Source organism: Entelurus aequoreus, linkage group LG03 (genome assembly GCF_033978785.1).
Source record: "Entelurus aequoreus isolate RoL-2023_Sb linkage group LG03, RoL_Eaeq_v1.1, whole genome shotgun sequence".
Lineage (NCBI taxonomy): Eukaryota > Metazoa > Chordata > Actinopteri > Syngnathiformes > Syngnathidae > Entelurus > Entelurus aequoreus.
The window spans coordinates 42,712,503-42,729,792 of record NC_084733.1 but is presented as its reverse complement, the minus strand read 5'-3'; the positions used below and the strand labels follow the sequence as shown (position 1 = coordinate 42,729,792).

At 39.8% G+C, this 17,290-nt stretch overlaps 1 protein-coding gene across 1 annotated transcript in view; it reads right to left on the bottom strand.

Moving 5' to 3' along the window:
* LOC133645661 (uncharacterized) overlaps nt 1-5,662 on the bottom strand; it is a 6,067-nt gene extending 405 nt beyond the window's left edge. The window contains exons 1-2 of the mRNA XM_062040510.1: nt 5,408-5,662; nt 1-4,740 (exon numbers count right to left, since the gene is read on the bottom strand). The exon at nt 1-4,740 is cut by the window's left edge and continues 405 nt beyond it. Coding sequence (XP_061896494.1) covers nt 610-2,742 — 2,133 coding nt within the window. The 5' untranslated portion in view covers nt 2,743-4,740; nt 5,408-5,662 and the 3' untranslated portion in view covers nt 1-609. The remainder of the gene's footprint in view (nt 4,741-5,407) is intronic.
* Nucleotides 5,663-17,290: the final 11,628 nt, after the last annotated feature.

Below are 17,290 nucleotides of genomic sequence, written 5' to 3'. Positions count from 1 at the left end.
AGTTGTCTTCTTTCTTTAGTCTTCCTATAAAGAAGGTCATCCTCTATAACTAGTCTATTCCATTCTCGTAACAGTTTTCTGATGTTTATGTCAGTTTTAAGTTTGTCCACCTGTGTGAGTGTCATGTCTTTCTCTTTAAGTTCCATAACTTTTCCAACTCCTGCATCTTTCCTTTGTTCTCTGACCAACTCGTCATGACTTATCTGTGGCAGAGGTTCTGTTTGGGGTTGTTCCTCAGATATAAAGTTAAGAGCTGCCACCCAGGCTACATCCCCTTGTTGGCCTCGCCGACCTCCTTCCCATATTGCACCTACCGCTTCTTGAGATAGTTCTTCGGAACACTCATCTATTAAGGATCCAATATCCAAGGGGCAGCGAGACAAAGTGTCTGCATCGATGTTACTTCTGCCGGGTCTATATTTTATATCAAAATTGAAATCCGCCAGCTGACCCACCCAACGGTAACCCACAGCATTGAGTTTGGCAGTGCTAAGCACATATGTCAAAGGATTGTTGTCTGTGTAGACCGTGAAGTGGGGTGCGTAAAACAGATAATCCCTACATTTATCACACACTGCCCACTTCAGGGCTAAAAACTCAAGCTTCCCACTATGTAGATGGTAATTCTGCTCTGCTGGTGTCAATGTACGTGAACCATATCCAATAATCCTCATCTTTCCATTTTGCTTCTGATAGAGAACTGCTCCTAAGCCTTTCTGGGTGGAGAACAAAAGGGCTGTCAAAATCGGGGTAGGCCAGTACTGGGGGTTTGGTGAGCATGTCAATTAGGCTTTCCAGGACTCTTTGGTGATCCTCACACCAGTTCACTGGCGTTTGAGATGACTGCTGGGCACTCTTGTTCTTTCCATGTGGCGCATGAGGCTGTTGGTTGTCGATCCTCACCTGGAGCAGGTCATACAAAGGTTTTGCTATTCTTGAGAAATCCTGCACATATGTCCGATAGTAACTCAAAAATGCCATTAACTGCCTGACATCTCCAACTGTCTGTGGTGTCTTTTGTGCCAGTGCCTGGACAGCTTCTAGGTCTTTGGGATCAACTCTCACACCTTCAGCTGAAACTAGTCGACCAACATACCGGACCTCTTTGCGAAATAACTCACACTTCTCAGGTTTTAACTTCACTCCATGTCGTTGTAAAGCTTGGAGGACTTTGCGCAGCACCTCCAAGTGCTCGTCAAATGATTTGGCATAACACAGCACATCGTCGAGGTAAGGGATGCAGCATTCGTCTCGGAGGGCGCTGAGCATCTCCTCCATGCTCCTTTGGAATGCAGCTGGGGCATTTGATAGTCCAAATGGGATCCTGACCCATTCGTACAGACCCCAAGGAGTTGTGAATGCCGTCAGATATCTTGACCCCTCGGCAATGAAGCCCTGATGGTAAGCTTTTCCTTGATCGAGAATTGAGAACCAGTTGTAACCTCCCAGGGAGTCAGTGAGGTCCTGGATCCTGGGCAAGGGGTGTCTGTCAGGTACAGTTTTATTATTCAGAAGCCTATAGTCTATACATAGCCGTAAGGTGCCATCTTTTTTTCTTACACATATGACTGGGGCTGCATAAGGAGACCGGGACTTAAAAATCCATCCCTTCACTAAAAGCTCTTGAAGGTACTCTTTTACTTCTTTGTAAAGGGGTTTTGGGATTGATGCATAGGACTTTTGAACTGGAATGTCATCTTTGACTATGACCTCCATTTGAAGGGACGGGATGCAACCGATGTCATCACTAGTACGGGAAAATGCACCTGACTCCTCACAAAGTACTTTCTTCACTAGTTCTTGTTGTTCGAGACTCAGGTGGTTGAGATCGACAGGGGGCAACCAATGCTCAACAGGGTTTTTTGAAGAGACTGCCCTTACCTCAGTTGCACTATATTTTGCATTTGTCTGTGCAGTCTGCCGGGTGTCTGGTGTATCTTTCTCTAAAATTTTGTCAATGTGTTGTATAGTCTCCATGGCAGTTCTCTTTGGTAAAATAATGTCATGTTTTGAATGGTTGGGAACAGGTATTTTTATGTAAGGTCGTTGACTGTTGTAGATCTCTAAAACACCCTCTCCTACACTGAACTGTCTTAAAGCTGTGTTTTCCTCCATGGGTTCATACAGGACTAGTGGGTCTGAGGTGTTGAAGTTTTGCGGTATTCTACACCACACATGTACAGTTTTTCCAGCTGGGATGATGATGTTATCTTTTCCTACCCTCACTGTGACTTGGTCGCAGTTTGCTTCATGGGGAACCTGGAGAATGTTTACCATGGCTTTTATTTCATCTGCTTCCATCTTAAATGCGCGACATAGGAGGCTGGTAACCCTGGCGGCTGCATCCCCAGATGACTCCGATCTCTTGATGATTGCCTCAATCACATTTGCACCTACAAGTGGCTGGGATAGCGACAACTGGCTGACTAGGAATGGGACTTGTATAGTTAGGTTTGGATTATCATTTCCTGCCGGATTAACAGTAAATTCAACCCACCCATCATAGGGGATTGCTTGTCCATTTACCGCATAAACATCCAGGTTCTCCTCAATAAGTTCCTTGAGTGGCCTTACTGCATAGTTAGGAATGTGTGTATTTGCCCAATCACGATCAATTATGCTCACCTGGGAGCCTGAATCAAATAGGACACTTACGGGATAGCCACTTATTAGGCAATCCAACAGACTTTTATTACCAACCAAAGGTGCTACGGGAATTGGGGTACGATTGCCTGAAACCATTTCTGTTTTGCCTCTGTCACTTTTAGTTCTTTGTGTTACGAGTTCAGTGGCTAAGCTTATTGGTGGGGACTTGAGTTGTGCATTGGACTCTGGCTGTCCCTCGACAGAGACCGCATTTCGTTTAACTGAAACTTAATCCGCTTCAAACACCCCACTGCTCTGTGTCCAGCTTGTCCACACGTGAAACAGTGGTTACACTCGGGCACATTCTGTTCAGTGCATTTACAGCAGAAAGCTGTTCTTATCTTGCTTTGACTTGGATTTTGAGCTGGGGGTTGTTGGGGCTGTCGATTGACTAGAGGCTGTGAGACAAAATTAGACGGGGCTTGTGGTCGGATTGGCAGTGCGGGGGTATGGGTGCTAACCGCTTGCCGTTCCATCAGTGTTGTCACCAGTTGTGTCAGGTTAGCGACTTGGTCACTGAGTTGCTCCAGTGTCTGTGTGTTTGTGCTATTTACAGTTGCATCTCTACCTTGTTCATAACAATGGCCCTCTGTGTCCACTTTGGCACTGTTAGCATGTATTGTTTTCTGACGGGTTGTTTGACCAAGTCTACGAAGGTGTTCATTTTCATCATTAATGATTTTCATGACATGGCTGAGGATTTCTTCATCGCTTATTTGATGGTTAGAAATGATGGGCCTCAGTCTCTGCCGAAGGTCAGCATATTTGGCTCCAAACCCCTGGTAAATTGTGTGGAGGAACACTTCCTGGATTGTCTTTGGATCATAAGAAACGTCTGTGCCAGCCTGCCTTGACTGAAATAACAATTTTTGTTTTAGCCCAATCATGCGATAAAGGAACTGTCGGGGTGACTCATGTTCAGTTTGTCGAGCACACATTAGCTCCTGGAACATTTCGGTGGTTGCTTTTTCACCTAGGTGGGACCTTAGGAAGCCCTTGAGTTCAGGGATGCTAATTTCATCTTTGTTTACAAGCATGTCTCGAAAAGTGCCTGGTTTAACAACCCTTAAAACCCCTCTGACTACTTCTGGCCCTGTAAAACCCTCTTTAACCCCTTCATTAATTTGTTTGCAAACATTGTTGTAGCTAATGTCTGATGTATGATCTGCAATTTGTCCACCATGTACTTTAAATTCTCGGCACTGAAAATAGGTGAGGTCGTTAAAGGGAACTAACCTCTCAGTCATCTGATGTGGTCTTACAAGGTTGGGTGTAGTGGGTTGAGCAATACCTTCAGCCTCATACTGTCTAAGCCTTTCACCTAACTCATCATACACTCTTCTAAGTTCTCCTACTGACTGTGAAGTTGTGTCACAGCTTAAGTTAGTAGCATTATTAGCATATAGCTTTGTGACTGTGTTGTAGGAATGTTGGTATGATGATGGTAATGAAGTGCCTGTAGTTACAGTGAGTGGGGTGGCGCTAGGCGAAACATGTACAACATCACTGTCTACATTTACAGGTAAATCAGCAGCAACGCAGGAAATCATCTGACGGATTAAATCATTCAGCATCAACAAATTGCCCATACCTTCATCTTCCAGTTCCAGAAAGGCGGGGGACTGAAGATAGGTGATGATAAAGTCCATGGCACCCTCATCATCGCTTACATTTGTCTTGACAAAGTCTTGTTCATCGGCTGCAATGCTCCTTGCTACTTGGTGAAGATCGGCACTTGAGAGCCGAAACAAGTTCTTTTTGATACTCCACACCATTTCCTTACGCGCGCCTGTCATGGTGGAGAGTTTAGTAGTTTTACAACGTGATCTTTTTGAATCAGATGTGCTCGCGGGATGGCTGGTGGCCCCTGGTTAAACAGCACGGCTCCCTCTGTGATGCTGGAATCCTGCTCACTGTGGACACCTGCTGGCTCCCTTGTAGGCTGCAGTCACCCTGGTTTTACGGTTCTGATATCTCTGGATCAGCTCCTCCGCTTAAGTGGACGAGAGATCCCGGACGAGCCCCCACTATTTGTTACCGGTCTCACAGGCGTGTGAGTTCAGTAGACAAAAGGTTGTGTTCATAGTCTAACCCCTGGCAATGTTTAAGAAGAGTGAAGACACGAACAATCCTTGAAGCTTCCCAAGTTTCCTCTCTTTATTACACATTATATATATTTCCTATAATCCACAATAACAATATAATTATTATTCTCTAAATTCAATATTACATTCTCAAAACATATATTCTACATAGCACAATAGCTATTATAATGGTATATACTACTGTATATTCACATTTCTATATATTGTTGTTACAGAAACATCTTGAGTAATAGACTCATTTACAAATGGGGAAGTATCATTTAGACGTGAAATGTCCTTGGGAAGTATACTTGGAGTCATACAAAATGTATCCACATCACTCAGTTCATTATCTATTTACAAATATAAGAAACAACAATAACATATTTACACAGATAATAATATGACCTGGTGTGAGATAGAGATAGAAGAGTATTTCTCTACAACACAGAACTATATATACACACTGCAGTGCTCTTCGGTTGGCATAAAAAAGGTTAACTGCTCTCAACTGACCCACACGCACAGAAGAGCTAGCTAGATGCTAACACACGGTGGTATTAAAAGTCTAAAGGCACTAAAACATCAATCTCTGTCGCTGAACCATATTACATTTGAATTGTAGGGTGTTTAATTATCAAATGTTTACATTTGAGATATTTCACAACATTACTAACCTGGAAAACACAGGCAATGTTTAAGAAGAGTGAAGACACGAACAATCCTTGAAGCTTCCCAAGTTTCCTCTGAGGGGAGGGGGAGGAAATACCCACACCTAAAAAGGGACCTACGGGCAACTACTTCACTACACATTAGTTCCGCTCTTCATTTCTGTCTTTACACTAACATGGATGGAAAACGGCTATAACCTCTGTCAATAAAAAGCGATTGACAAAAAAACCATACAGTATATATTCCACATTGTGAAGGCATCACACCTACAAAGACGCCTGCTGCTAAAGAAAGGAAGATGCGCACAAACTACAGTTAAATCGTCATAAAAAAATAGTAGTTATTTATAAGGTAATTGGTTATTGGTATTGGACTTGAGAAGCAGGAATTTATTTGAAAAAGATTGAAAAAAAAATCATGCTTTTTTAATTTTTAGGGTTTTCTTGTTACTTTATGCCTATTTGCTCTTTTATTCCACTTTGTATGTGCTTTTTTTGTTGTAGATTTTAAAGTGTATAAAGTGTTGTGTGGAGGTTGCCCTCCAGGGGGTTCTTCGGACCCCTAATCAACGCCATGAGAGTCCGTTTCGGGGGTACAATATTGTTTTATTGTTTTTAAATGTCCCAGGCTGTTTTTCAGCAATTGTCTTTTTCTTGTTCTTTCTTGCTCTCGCTCTCACGTCAGCTCCCCTCCACTCCAACCACTCTGTCCTCCCGGCTGCTGCCTTTTAACAGAGCGACAGGTGATTAGATAACCAGGCCCAGGTGGACCATCTACGCACCTGTCGCTGATCTCGAAACCAGTCCTGGCACATCCCGCTTCCTCCACACGTTGTTAAAAGATTTGCTAAGATTTGTCTGCTGGCCACACTTTTGACACCCCTGACTTAAATAATAGAAACAAATATAACATTTTGTTTAACATGAATGTTCTCCATAGTCAATTATGAAATTTCTCTTATATCCATAGTTTAAAAAGACACATGCAATAGTAATTTACACTCAGAGCTACAAATTAGGTAGACTTTCACAATATACAGTAATAAGATGCAGCAGTGGAGTGTATGGAGAATACCAACATCTTTTGGGCTATCATTTTCAACAAACAAATGTCCATTCCAGAGTAATTAATGTGATATGTTATTCAGATTTGTTCTCTGCACTTTGTGGTTATCAAAGTTTTAAATTTGTGCTTTTTTTCAGGTAAAATTCGTTTAATGAAAGGGATTCCCTCACTGTGTGTAGGGCCCTGCGATCCGTGGGAAGTAGGGCTGTGAATCTTTGGGTGTCCCACGATTCGATTCAAAATCGATACTTGGGGTGACGATCCGATTCAAATGGATTTTTTTTTCAATTTAACACGATTCTCGATTCAAAAACGATTTTTTTCCCGATTCAAAAGGATTCTCTATTCATTCAATACATATGATTTCAGCAGGATCTACCCCAGTCTGCTGACATGCAAGCAGAGTAGTAGATTTTTGTGAAAAGCTTTTATAATTGTAAAGGACAATGTTTTATCAACTGATTGCAATAATGTAAATTTGTTTTAACTATTAAATGAACCAAAAATATGACTTATTTTATCTTTGTGAAAATATTGGACACAGTGTGTTGTCAAGCTTATGAGATGCGATGCAAGTGTAAGCCACTGTGACACTATTGTTCATTTTTTAAATTTTTTATAAATGTCTAATGACAATGTCAATGAGGGATTTTTAATCACTGCTATGTTGAAATTGTAACTAATATTGATACTGTTGTTGATAATATTCATTTTTGTTTCACTACTTTTGGTTTTATTCTGTGTCGTGTTTGTGTCTCCTCTCAATTGCTCTGTTTATTGCAGTTCTGAGTGTTGCTGGGTCGGGTTTGCTTTTGGAATTGGATTGCATTGTTATGGTATTGCTGTGTATTGTTTTGTTGGATTGATTAATTTAAAAAAAATAAAATAAAATAAAAAATATATATTTAAATAAATATTTTTTTTTTAAAAACAATTTTTTAAAAATGAGAATCGATTCCGAATCGCACAACGTGAGAAACGCGATTCGAATTCAAATCGATTTTTTCCCACACCCCTAGTGGGAAGCCCTGTCATGGCGTGAAGAAGCGCATGTAAAATGCCAATTAATGAATGACAGGGAGCTTCATATGAAATTGTACCGCAAACATATTTCTAGCCCCTTCCCGCTCCTTTGCTGATAAGAACATAATGGCAGATTTCCCATGTAGGCCCACTGTTACTGCTTGTCTTAACAGTGTTCAAATCCCTATCAGATTTCGGTTTGGAAGTTTTAATTATGTTAAAATTGTTATTTTGCACTAAAAAACTAAATGTATTTACCATGATTTGGTTTTAGAAAAAAAAAATGCCTCAAATTAATTGAAAAAATAAAAAATATATATTCTAATTATTTATTCATCTGGATCCCTAAATGGACTAAAAACTATGCCCCATAGTATTACAGAACAGTCAGTATTATTGAATTATTTTGACACAGCTAATTGCGATTACACAGCCCATACAGCCAATATTGTTTATTTAATATCAATATTATCTGTGTGTATTAGTACTTATACTGCAAGTATTACCTTACAAATGTTTCTCCTTTTACTTACTTACTTATTTTTTTTTATTTCGCCTGTGTGTATATCTGTGTATATACTATGTGTATTTGCAGGATTTAACAAATACCGAAGTCAAAAATTGGATAGGGAACATATTCACCAATAATTAGTTGCTTATTAACATGCACATTAATAACATATTGGCTCTTAATTAGTCATTATTAAGTACTTATTAATGCTTTATTCTGCATGGCCTTATTATACAACCAGTAAGTCATCAACTAAGAGTCTTCCCTCAATAACCTCAGAATTATTGCTTTTTAGTACTAAGTAAGGAAGTTGTTGTACAAACCCCGATTCCATAGGCAAGGCAAGGCAACTTTATTTGTAAAGCACTTTTCATACACAAGGCAGACTCAAAGTGCTTCACAGACAACAAAGTGAAATGAAAGAAAATAAAAGCAAAATTAAAATGCAGACAATAAAAATAAAAACAGTGCGGACGTTAAAAGTTAAAAGATCAAAAGATTTAGCTGAAAGCTAAGGTGATCATAAAAGTTTTCAGTCTAGTTTTAAAAGTAGTCAGAGTTGGGGAAAGTCTGACATCTTCAGGAAGTTTTTTCCAGCTATTTGTTGCATAGTGACTGAATGATGCTCTCCTTTGATTTGAGTTTACTCTGGGAACCGCTAACAGATTGGTCACAGAAGATCTTAGTGATCTAGAGGGCTTATATAGTGGGAGCATATCAGTGATATACTTCGGCCCTAGACCATGTAGTGATTTATATGTGAGCAAGAGTATTTTTAAATCAATTCTCTGATGTACAGGGAGCCAATGTAAGGATTTAAGATTTGATGTAATGTGCTCACATTTTTTGTTCTTTGTTAGAACTCTAGCAGCAGCGTTCTCAACAAGCTGTAGCTGCCTGACAGTTTTTTTTTTGGGAAGACCTGCAAGGAGACCATTACAATAGTCTAGCCTACTGGTAATAAAGGCATGTACAAGTTTTTCTAAGTCTTGAGCTGACATGAGCCCTCTAAGTCTTGTTACATTTTTGAGGTGATAGTAGGCCGATTTTGTTACTGATTTGATGTGACTGTCGAAATGTAAATCAGAATCTAAAATAACCCCAAGATTTCTGGCTTTATTTGAGGTTTTCTGGGACAGTGATTGAAGGTGTTGGATGACTTTAAACCTTTCTTTTTTAGCACCAAAAACAATGATCTCAGTTTCCATATGAGTTGGGAAATTGTGTTAGATGTAAATATAAACGGAATACAATGATTTGCAAATCATTTTCAACCCATATTCAGTTGAATATGCTACAAAGTCAACATATTTGATGTTCAAACTGATAAACTTTTTTTTTGTGCAAATAATCATTAAATTTAGAATTTGATGCCAGCAACACATGACAAAGAAGTTGGGTGGCAATAAATACTGATAAAGTTGAGGAATGCTCATCAAACACTTATTTGGAACATCCCACAGGTGAACAGGCAAATTGGGAACAGGTGGGTGCCATGATTGTGTATAAAAGTAGATTCCATTAAATGCTCAGTCATTCACAAACAAGGATGGGGCGAGGGTCACCACTTTGTCAACAAATGCGTGAGCAAATTGTTGAACAGTTTAAGAAAAACCTTTCTCAACCAGCTATTGCAAGGAATTTAGGGATTTCACCATTTACGGTCCGTAATATCATCAAAGGGTTCAGAGAATCTGGAGAAATCACTGCACTTAAGCAGCTGAGCCCGTGACCTTCGATCCCTCAGGTTGTACTGCATCAACAAGCGACATCAGTGTGTAAAGGATATCACCACATGGGCTCAGGAACACTTCAGAAACCCACTGTCAGTAACTACAGTTGGTCGCTACATCTGTAAGTGCAAGTTAAAACTCTCATATGCAAGGCGAAAAACGTTTATCAACAACACCCAGAAACGCCGTCGGCTTCGCTGGGCCTGAGCTCATCTAAGATGGACCGATACAAAGTGGAAACGTGTTCTGTGGTCTGACGAGTCCACATTTGAAATTGTTTTTGGAAACTGTGGACGTCGTGTCCTCCGGACCAAAGAGGAAAAGAACCATCCGGATTGTTCTAGGCGCAAAGTGTAAAAGCCAGCATCTGTGATGGTATGGGGGTGTATTAGTGCCCAAGGCATGGCTAACTTACACTTCTGTGAAGGCGCCATTAATGCTGAAAGGTACATACAGGTTTTGGAGGGACATATGTTGCCATCCAAGCAACGTTACCATGGACGCCCCTGCTTATTTCAGAAAGACAATGCCAAGCCAGGTGTTACAACAACGTGGCTTCATAGTAAAAGAGCGCGGGTACTAGACTGGCCTGCCTGTAGTCCAGACCTTTCTCCCATTGAAAATGTGTGGCGCATTATGAAGCCTAAAATACCACAACGGAGGCTGTTGAACAACTTAAGCTGTACATCAAGCAAGAATGGGAAATAATTCCAACTGAGAAACTTAAAAAATGTGTCTCCTCAGTTCCCAAACGTTTACTGAGTGTTGTTAAAAGGAAAGGCCATGTAACGCAGTGGTGAACATGCCCTTTCCCAACTACTTTGGCATGTGTTGCAGCCATGAAATTGTAAGTTAATTATTATTTGCAAAAAAAAAAAAAAAGTTTATGAGTTTGAACATCAAATATCTTGTCTTTGTAGTGCATTCAATTGAATATGGGTTGAAAATAATTTGCAAATCATTGTATTCTGTTTATATTTACATCTAACACAATTTCCCAACTCATATGGAAACGGGGTTTGTATATGATTCTGCCTTTAATACCACTTAATGAATACGGTATGTTCTTACATAACAAAACACACAACTACAATAACCCTAACCCTAACCCTTAAGTCTTTGTTACTTAGAATATGTTCCCCTAGTGTCCAAATAACTCGTCTCGGGTCTCGTGAAAGTTTATTCTAGATTATAAATAATTTGTCCCACCTGGATAGTAAAATGATGTGGACATAAACTGAGAAGTTGGTTCTTTGACAGTCAACTTAGACCCGGAAATTGTGAAAAACACGCACAGAAGACATTTTAGTCCACCCGCCATTGTTCATTGAGAGGAGTATGAGTCATTCTTCATCTAAAGGGGAATATTTGAACATGCTAACAGTCGGCATCCTAATGACAGCAGATATTATACAGTAAGTGATGTTTTATTATGTTTGTTGGCTCTCATGAAGTCTGTAATGATGTTTTAATCAGTGATGTTGTCAAAGAAAAAAGGAAACGTTGTCCATCCATCCATTTTCTACCGCTTGTCTCTTACAGGACTGGAGCCTATCTCAGATGCACACGGGGCGGAAGGCGGGGTACACCCTGGACAAGTCGCCACCTCGTCGCAGGGCCAACATTGATAGACAGACAACATTCACACTCACATTCATTCACTAGGGCCAATTTAGTATGCGTTTTTTAAATTGATGCGCCGCGTATGCTTAAAATAGCAAAATACGTAAATATTACATGTCATTATGAATGTGCCTGTTACCACATTACATATATATTGTGAATATAAAACATTGATGGACGTGTTTGGATGTTTTTTTAAGCACTTTACAGGCAGAATAGAACAACTCCCATAGGCTCCATTGTAAGTGGACCTTTCATCAAATGCATTCACTATTTAGAATGCATAAAAAACATCAGTGGTTCTTAACTTGGGTTCGATCGAACCCTAGGGGTTCGGTGAGTCGGCCTCAGAGGTTCGGTGGAGCCTCCACCGCGGAGGTCAAGACATACCCGACTCATCGTATTAATAAAAACTTCTCCTTATCGGCGTATTATGGATATGGCAACAGCAGAAGTCACACTGATTTGCAGGTGTGTAATTTGTTGTGAGTTCATGCACTGTGTTGGTTGTGTTCTTTGAACAAGGTGATTTTCTACACCAGTAAAAAAAACATATAACTTTGTCTTGAATTTGAAAAAAAATGTCACTAAAGAAGGGTTCGGTGAATGCGCATATGAAACTGGTGGGGTTCGGTAGCTCCAACAAGGTTAAGAACCACTGTCTTACATAAAGATTGTAAATGATAGATAAAATTAGGTAAACAAAAAAACAAGCTCCCCTTTGACTCCCTGGGGACTTTTTTAGACATTCAGCTACCCTATTGGGCTAAAATGATTTCCCAGTGTATCGTCATGTAATGAAAATATTAAAATTAAACATGTAAAAAAACAAAAAACATTTGGTTATGGCCAAAAATAGGGCAACAATTTACCTCAAAGGACAAAAAAACTCCAACGGTTAATATACTTTTTAGTCTAATCATTCAGTGACTGTATGTCTCAAATGTAAAAAAGAAACAGATTGTATTGTACATTAGAGTGCAGGAAAAAAGATTGCAAGGTCGCTGCATGGAGGGGTTTTTTCAGTAGTTTTGTGAAAATAAATACCAGAAATCACATCATTATAATTCGTTATAATATGTTTTAAACAAACTAATGCACTTGATGGCTTGAGTATATGAAGGGGATTCACAACTATCTACTCGAAGGGGACAGAACTAGGCTTGTGTGTGTGTGTGTGTGTTTGTGTGTGTGTGTGTGTGTGTGTGCGTGTGTGTGCGTGTGTGTGCGTATGTGTGTGCGTATGTGTGTGTGTGTTGGGGGGGAGGAGGGAGGGGGGGGGGGGGGGTTGGGGGATTGTAGCATCCCTTATTATAAAACCATGTCACATCCCCTCCCGACTGGCTGTGATGCCAGTAATCCCCTTCCAAGTCCCCATATGCATGTTTTTCACTGGGCCATAAGTATTTAAAGAAACTGTTTTCAGTTGCCACTAATAACTAGTGACCTCCAGTGACACAGGCCAACAAAGGGTTTGTCAGGCCTCAAACGCACAACCAAAGAAGCTGATTAGGAACTCGAGTGGTTTAAAGCAAGAATCAATGGCCGCTCTGTCCCGCCGTGGCGCTTCCAGCATGGCGCGCACGATTGTGGGACCTCCATTAGTTCTGCCTCATTAAGTCGCACAAACTTTTCTTTAGGAAAATGAGTTCAGCCAAACCTAAAAAAAAAAATCTATTAGGGGTGTGCAGAGGCAGCTCCCGCTGAGAAGCACATGTGTTCAGACTGAATGACATGTAGAAGAGGGTACATTGAAGCAACAATCTGTCCAAACTTTACATTAGAATAGTGTGTTTAAACCAGCTTGGAAGAAGGAGCATTTTGTTGTCTTGCAGTCTATAATATTGATGAAGTCCTTTCATGATGAGTAAGGATTAGTGTCAAAACTGGAAGGAGTGCCTGCAGAAATGTTTTGTTAAATTGCCATGGCTACTGTCATTGGCGTCGTTGGGCATATTTTAGGGGGGCTTAAATAATTTCATGTGATTTTTATTTTATTTTTTTCCCAAAAATGCAGAAAAAATCAATATAAATATGCAGGAATATGAGTTTAAATTAATAATAATGTGGCCCTGTGATGAGGTGGCGACTTGTACAGGGTGTACCCCGCCTTCCGCCCGAATGCAGCTGGGATAGGCTCCAGCAACACCCGCGACCCTGATAAAGACAAGCGGTAGAAATGGATGGATAACCTGTCATTATTCACTATGGTTATAAATCATTTGAAGACCCTTTGTCAGTTCTTATTATCCAATCCAATCCGTTCCATCAGTAACACCCACACTGAAAATCCAGTCCACATTTTCACCGTTCCCTTAGCAAGGTCAAGCCAGACCACAGTCGCGTTAGGACTCCGTTCAGTGCGTTCACAACAGGGTCTGATGTCCAATTCAGATTTTTTGGGGGGCAAATCTGATTTTTTTATTTAGTCGTTCACATTACAAAAAAAATGTGTCCAGACTCCAAAGTAAATGCAAATTGACCTGAATACAGACATGGCGTCATGATGTCGCACATCCTGCACTGATAACGGAAGTAAACTCGAAGTAAACATACTTAAATTCTAGTCATCTCAGTACTGGCACATTTGTGGCTATTTCAAGGATTCTGTGCAATCAAAGTCAACATTGTCTGAATCGCGGAGAAGATAATGAAATAAGATGTCTTGCGCAGTTTGAGGGTCACTTGCCTCAAAGTCTGCTATGAAGAGCGTGTTGGCAGCAGTGGTGGAACATTGATTAACGTGACTTCCTAAAACATTATTTTCACCTGTGTTTGCTAATTTGTCAACTATTTGTTTTGTATTCGTCTATTTTGGTGAATAATGATGAGCGTTCACACTGAAGTCGCATCATAACACTATCTGATTGATTTGTAATATAAAACTCATAATCATATTGTCTATAATATTGCTGACAGAAAACTAACATCCATACCGTATGACAAGCAGCATAGGTGTGCTACTTAAACTTAATTGATGTAGTTTAATAGCCTTAGTATTATTAAAGAGTAGTGTTTTGGGAGCTCTGAAGACTGGATGCACTGACAGACTCATAGTCAACTAACTGGAGTTATATGGATGTTTTTTATCTTCACTTTTATCCTTTCACCATAAATGGCAGGTTATTGTGATAGTCCATATCACCCATCACTACTAACCAGGTGTGGTCTGTGGGCCTTGAATTTGACGCCTGTGGTCTAAATGTCTTAAATTACCATTACAGTAATAACAGGAAACTAACAATATTGCTTTTCAACCATTTCCATTTCTTCAGTATTTACTGTGTAATTCTAATACAGTAACAACAAGTTGTAGGCAAAAAAAACCCTTGTAAGTGCAAACATTTTGAATCAAAGAGGTTGTGCACAGACACCATATCTTTGGGTGGACATCCAGCCCCTGTTTTCCTGGCAAGAACGTTTCTTTCCACCAGAACCTCCTCTGTAAAATTTGCAACATTTCCTTGTTTGCAAGTTGCCTGCAAGTTTTTCAATGCAACAACACTGTCCTTATGTGTTTGAGCCATCTCATGCTTACTAAAGATGACTGAAGCTTTCTTACACGTCCACTTTCAACCATTTATATGTACTCAGAGTGGTATACTTCCAATACGGTGCCAAAAAGTTGTGAGCGAAAATATCTTGCCAGTGCAATTCTTTCTTACAGGAACCTACTGGAGGCTAAGCCCTCTCTGTTCTTGAAACCTAGTGACGCCCATGGCTACCGTACGTTACCTAATTTACTGGTTTAAAAAGAATGGCGGTCTAGCCTAGTTAGCTGGTTAGCATCTATGCAAAAATTCAACACGTGCAATGCTGTTATATACATTTTAATATAATGAAGAAATGTTTACAATATGACATTATGTGTTTACTAGTGCTGTCAAATGATTATTATTATAATAAAATTAATTCTCAGAGGCTGACTTTTTGTACTTTTTTGCAGTATTTTTGGCCATCATTTTTCCTGTGTCCCTCCAATATACACTATATTGCCAAAAGTATTTGGCCACCCATCCAAATGATGAGAATCAGGTGTCCTAATCACTTGGTCCGGCCACAGGTGTGATGAATCGTGCTTTTCCATCTGGCAATCTGATGGACCACTCTGGTTTTGGAGGTTGCCAGGAGAACGGTACATTTCGGACTGCATTGTGCCGAATGCGAAATTTGGTGGTGGAGGAATTATAATGTGGGGTTGTTTTTTAGGAGTTGGGCTTGGCCCTTTAGTTCCAGTGAAAGGAACTTTGAATGGTCCAGGATACCAAAACATTTTGGACAATTCCATGCTCCCAACCTTGTGGTTGGGAGCACTGGCAGTTTTTCCACAAAGGCAAAAAAGACATACAAGTATTTTGTTTTTCAAAGGGCATATAAACATTTTGGAATCATTTCTTTCATTTTTTTTTCCAGCTCAAATCCTCAATCAACTTTATATTAGCCTTCAACAAAGATACCACACGTCATGTTTTTTTATTTTATGGACCCTTCAAAAGCCCTTTTATCAAATGACATTCCAGCAGTTTTCAATTAGTATACATTTGTATAACAATAGTGATTTTACTCATGTTTTAAACCTGTGACATTTTCTGATGAAAACAGTCAACATTGAAAAAATATTACCTGTACACTTTTTATATTTTTGATTAGGACTCAAGTTTATTGAGAAATTTGAGTAAAAAAAAAAACATTTTCACTTTTTGGGGGAATATTGCCGATCACACATAAGCACACCGATGTTTTTCTTTTTTTGTATTCTAACTTGTAAACAAAATGCGAGCAAAAGTCAGCTAACAATGGAGGTAATGTGAATCACTCTATTCCACCAATACAGAGCTCTAAAAACATCCAAAAACCGGCATCATTGCTTTATATACACGCTATAAGTGTATATGCAATGTAGTACCAAAAACATTCATAATACCGTATTTTTCGGATTATAAATCACAGTTTTTTTCATAGTTTGGCCAGGGGTGCGACTTATACTCCGGAGCGACTTATGTGTGAAATTATTAACACATTACCGTAAAATATCAAATAATATTATTTATCTCATTCGCGTAAGAGACAAAGCAAATGTCAGCAATCGTCACACACACATCAACCAATAAGAATTCGGCGGGGGCGGGTCATGGCAGAAGTGCATTGTGGGTCATAGGATGCTACATGCTTCTATGTCTGTAGCTATTAAAATGGCTCATTTCAACATTGGCGGAAACTTATAAAAACTGAGAAGGGCTGAACAAAAATGGCACCGAAAAGGAAATCATATACTGCAGATTCCCGTAATTGCCTGTGACAGCCCGGTCACAGGCAATTACAATGTCTGTTAGTCCGGGTGAGGAGTCAGTTAAGCTAGAACTAGCCAGCGCCAGGCTGGATAATCCATGTACGCATAGCAATTCTCTTAGAATAATACACAATTCACATAATGTTTTTTCTGTTGTGTCTGTGTCAGAGGTGGACATGCATTCTACTGAGGTGGCAAATTATGATATGTCCAGTCTATTGCAGCACCAAGCAAACAATCGGAAAATTCCCGTCATATCAATTCCTAGATATGGTCGAAACTATTTAAAGTGCACTACGCATAATAAACGCAACATTGTTAATATTGCCACTACGGATAATCTTAACAAAAACTCGTCAAAACAGCCCAATACCTATAATATGGGCTTTTTAAACATAAGATCATTGTCTCCCAAGGCGTTATTGGTTAATGAGGTCATTAGAGACAACAATCTTAACGTCATTGGTCTTAGCGAAACCTGGCTCAAACCACACGAATTTTTTGCGCTCAATGAGGCATCTCCTCCTAACTATACGAATGCGCATGTTGCCCGTCCTCTTAAAAGGGGAGGAGGTGTCGCACTAATATACAATGACAAAGCAAATGTCAGCAATCGTCACACACACATCAACCAATAAGAATT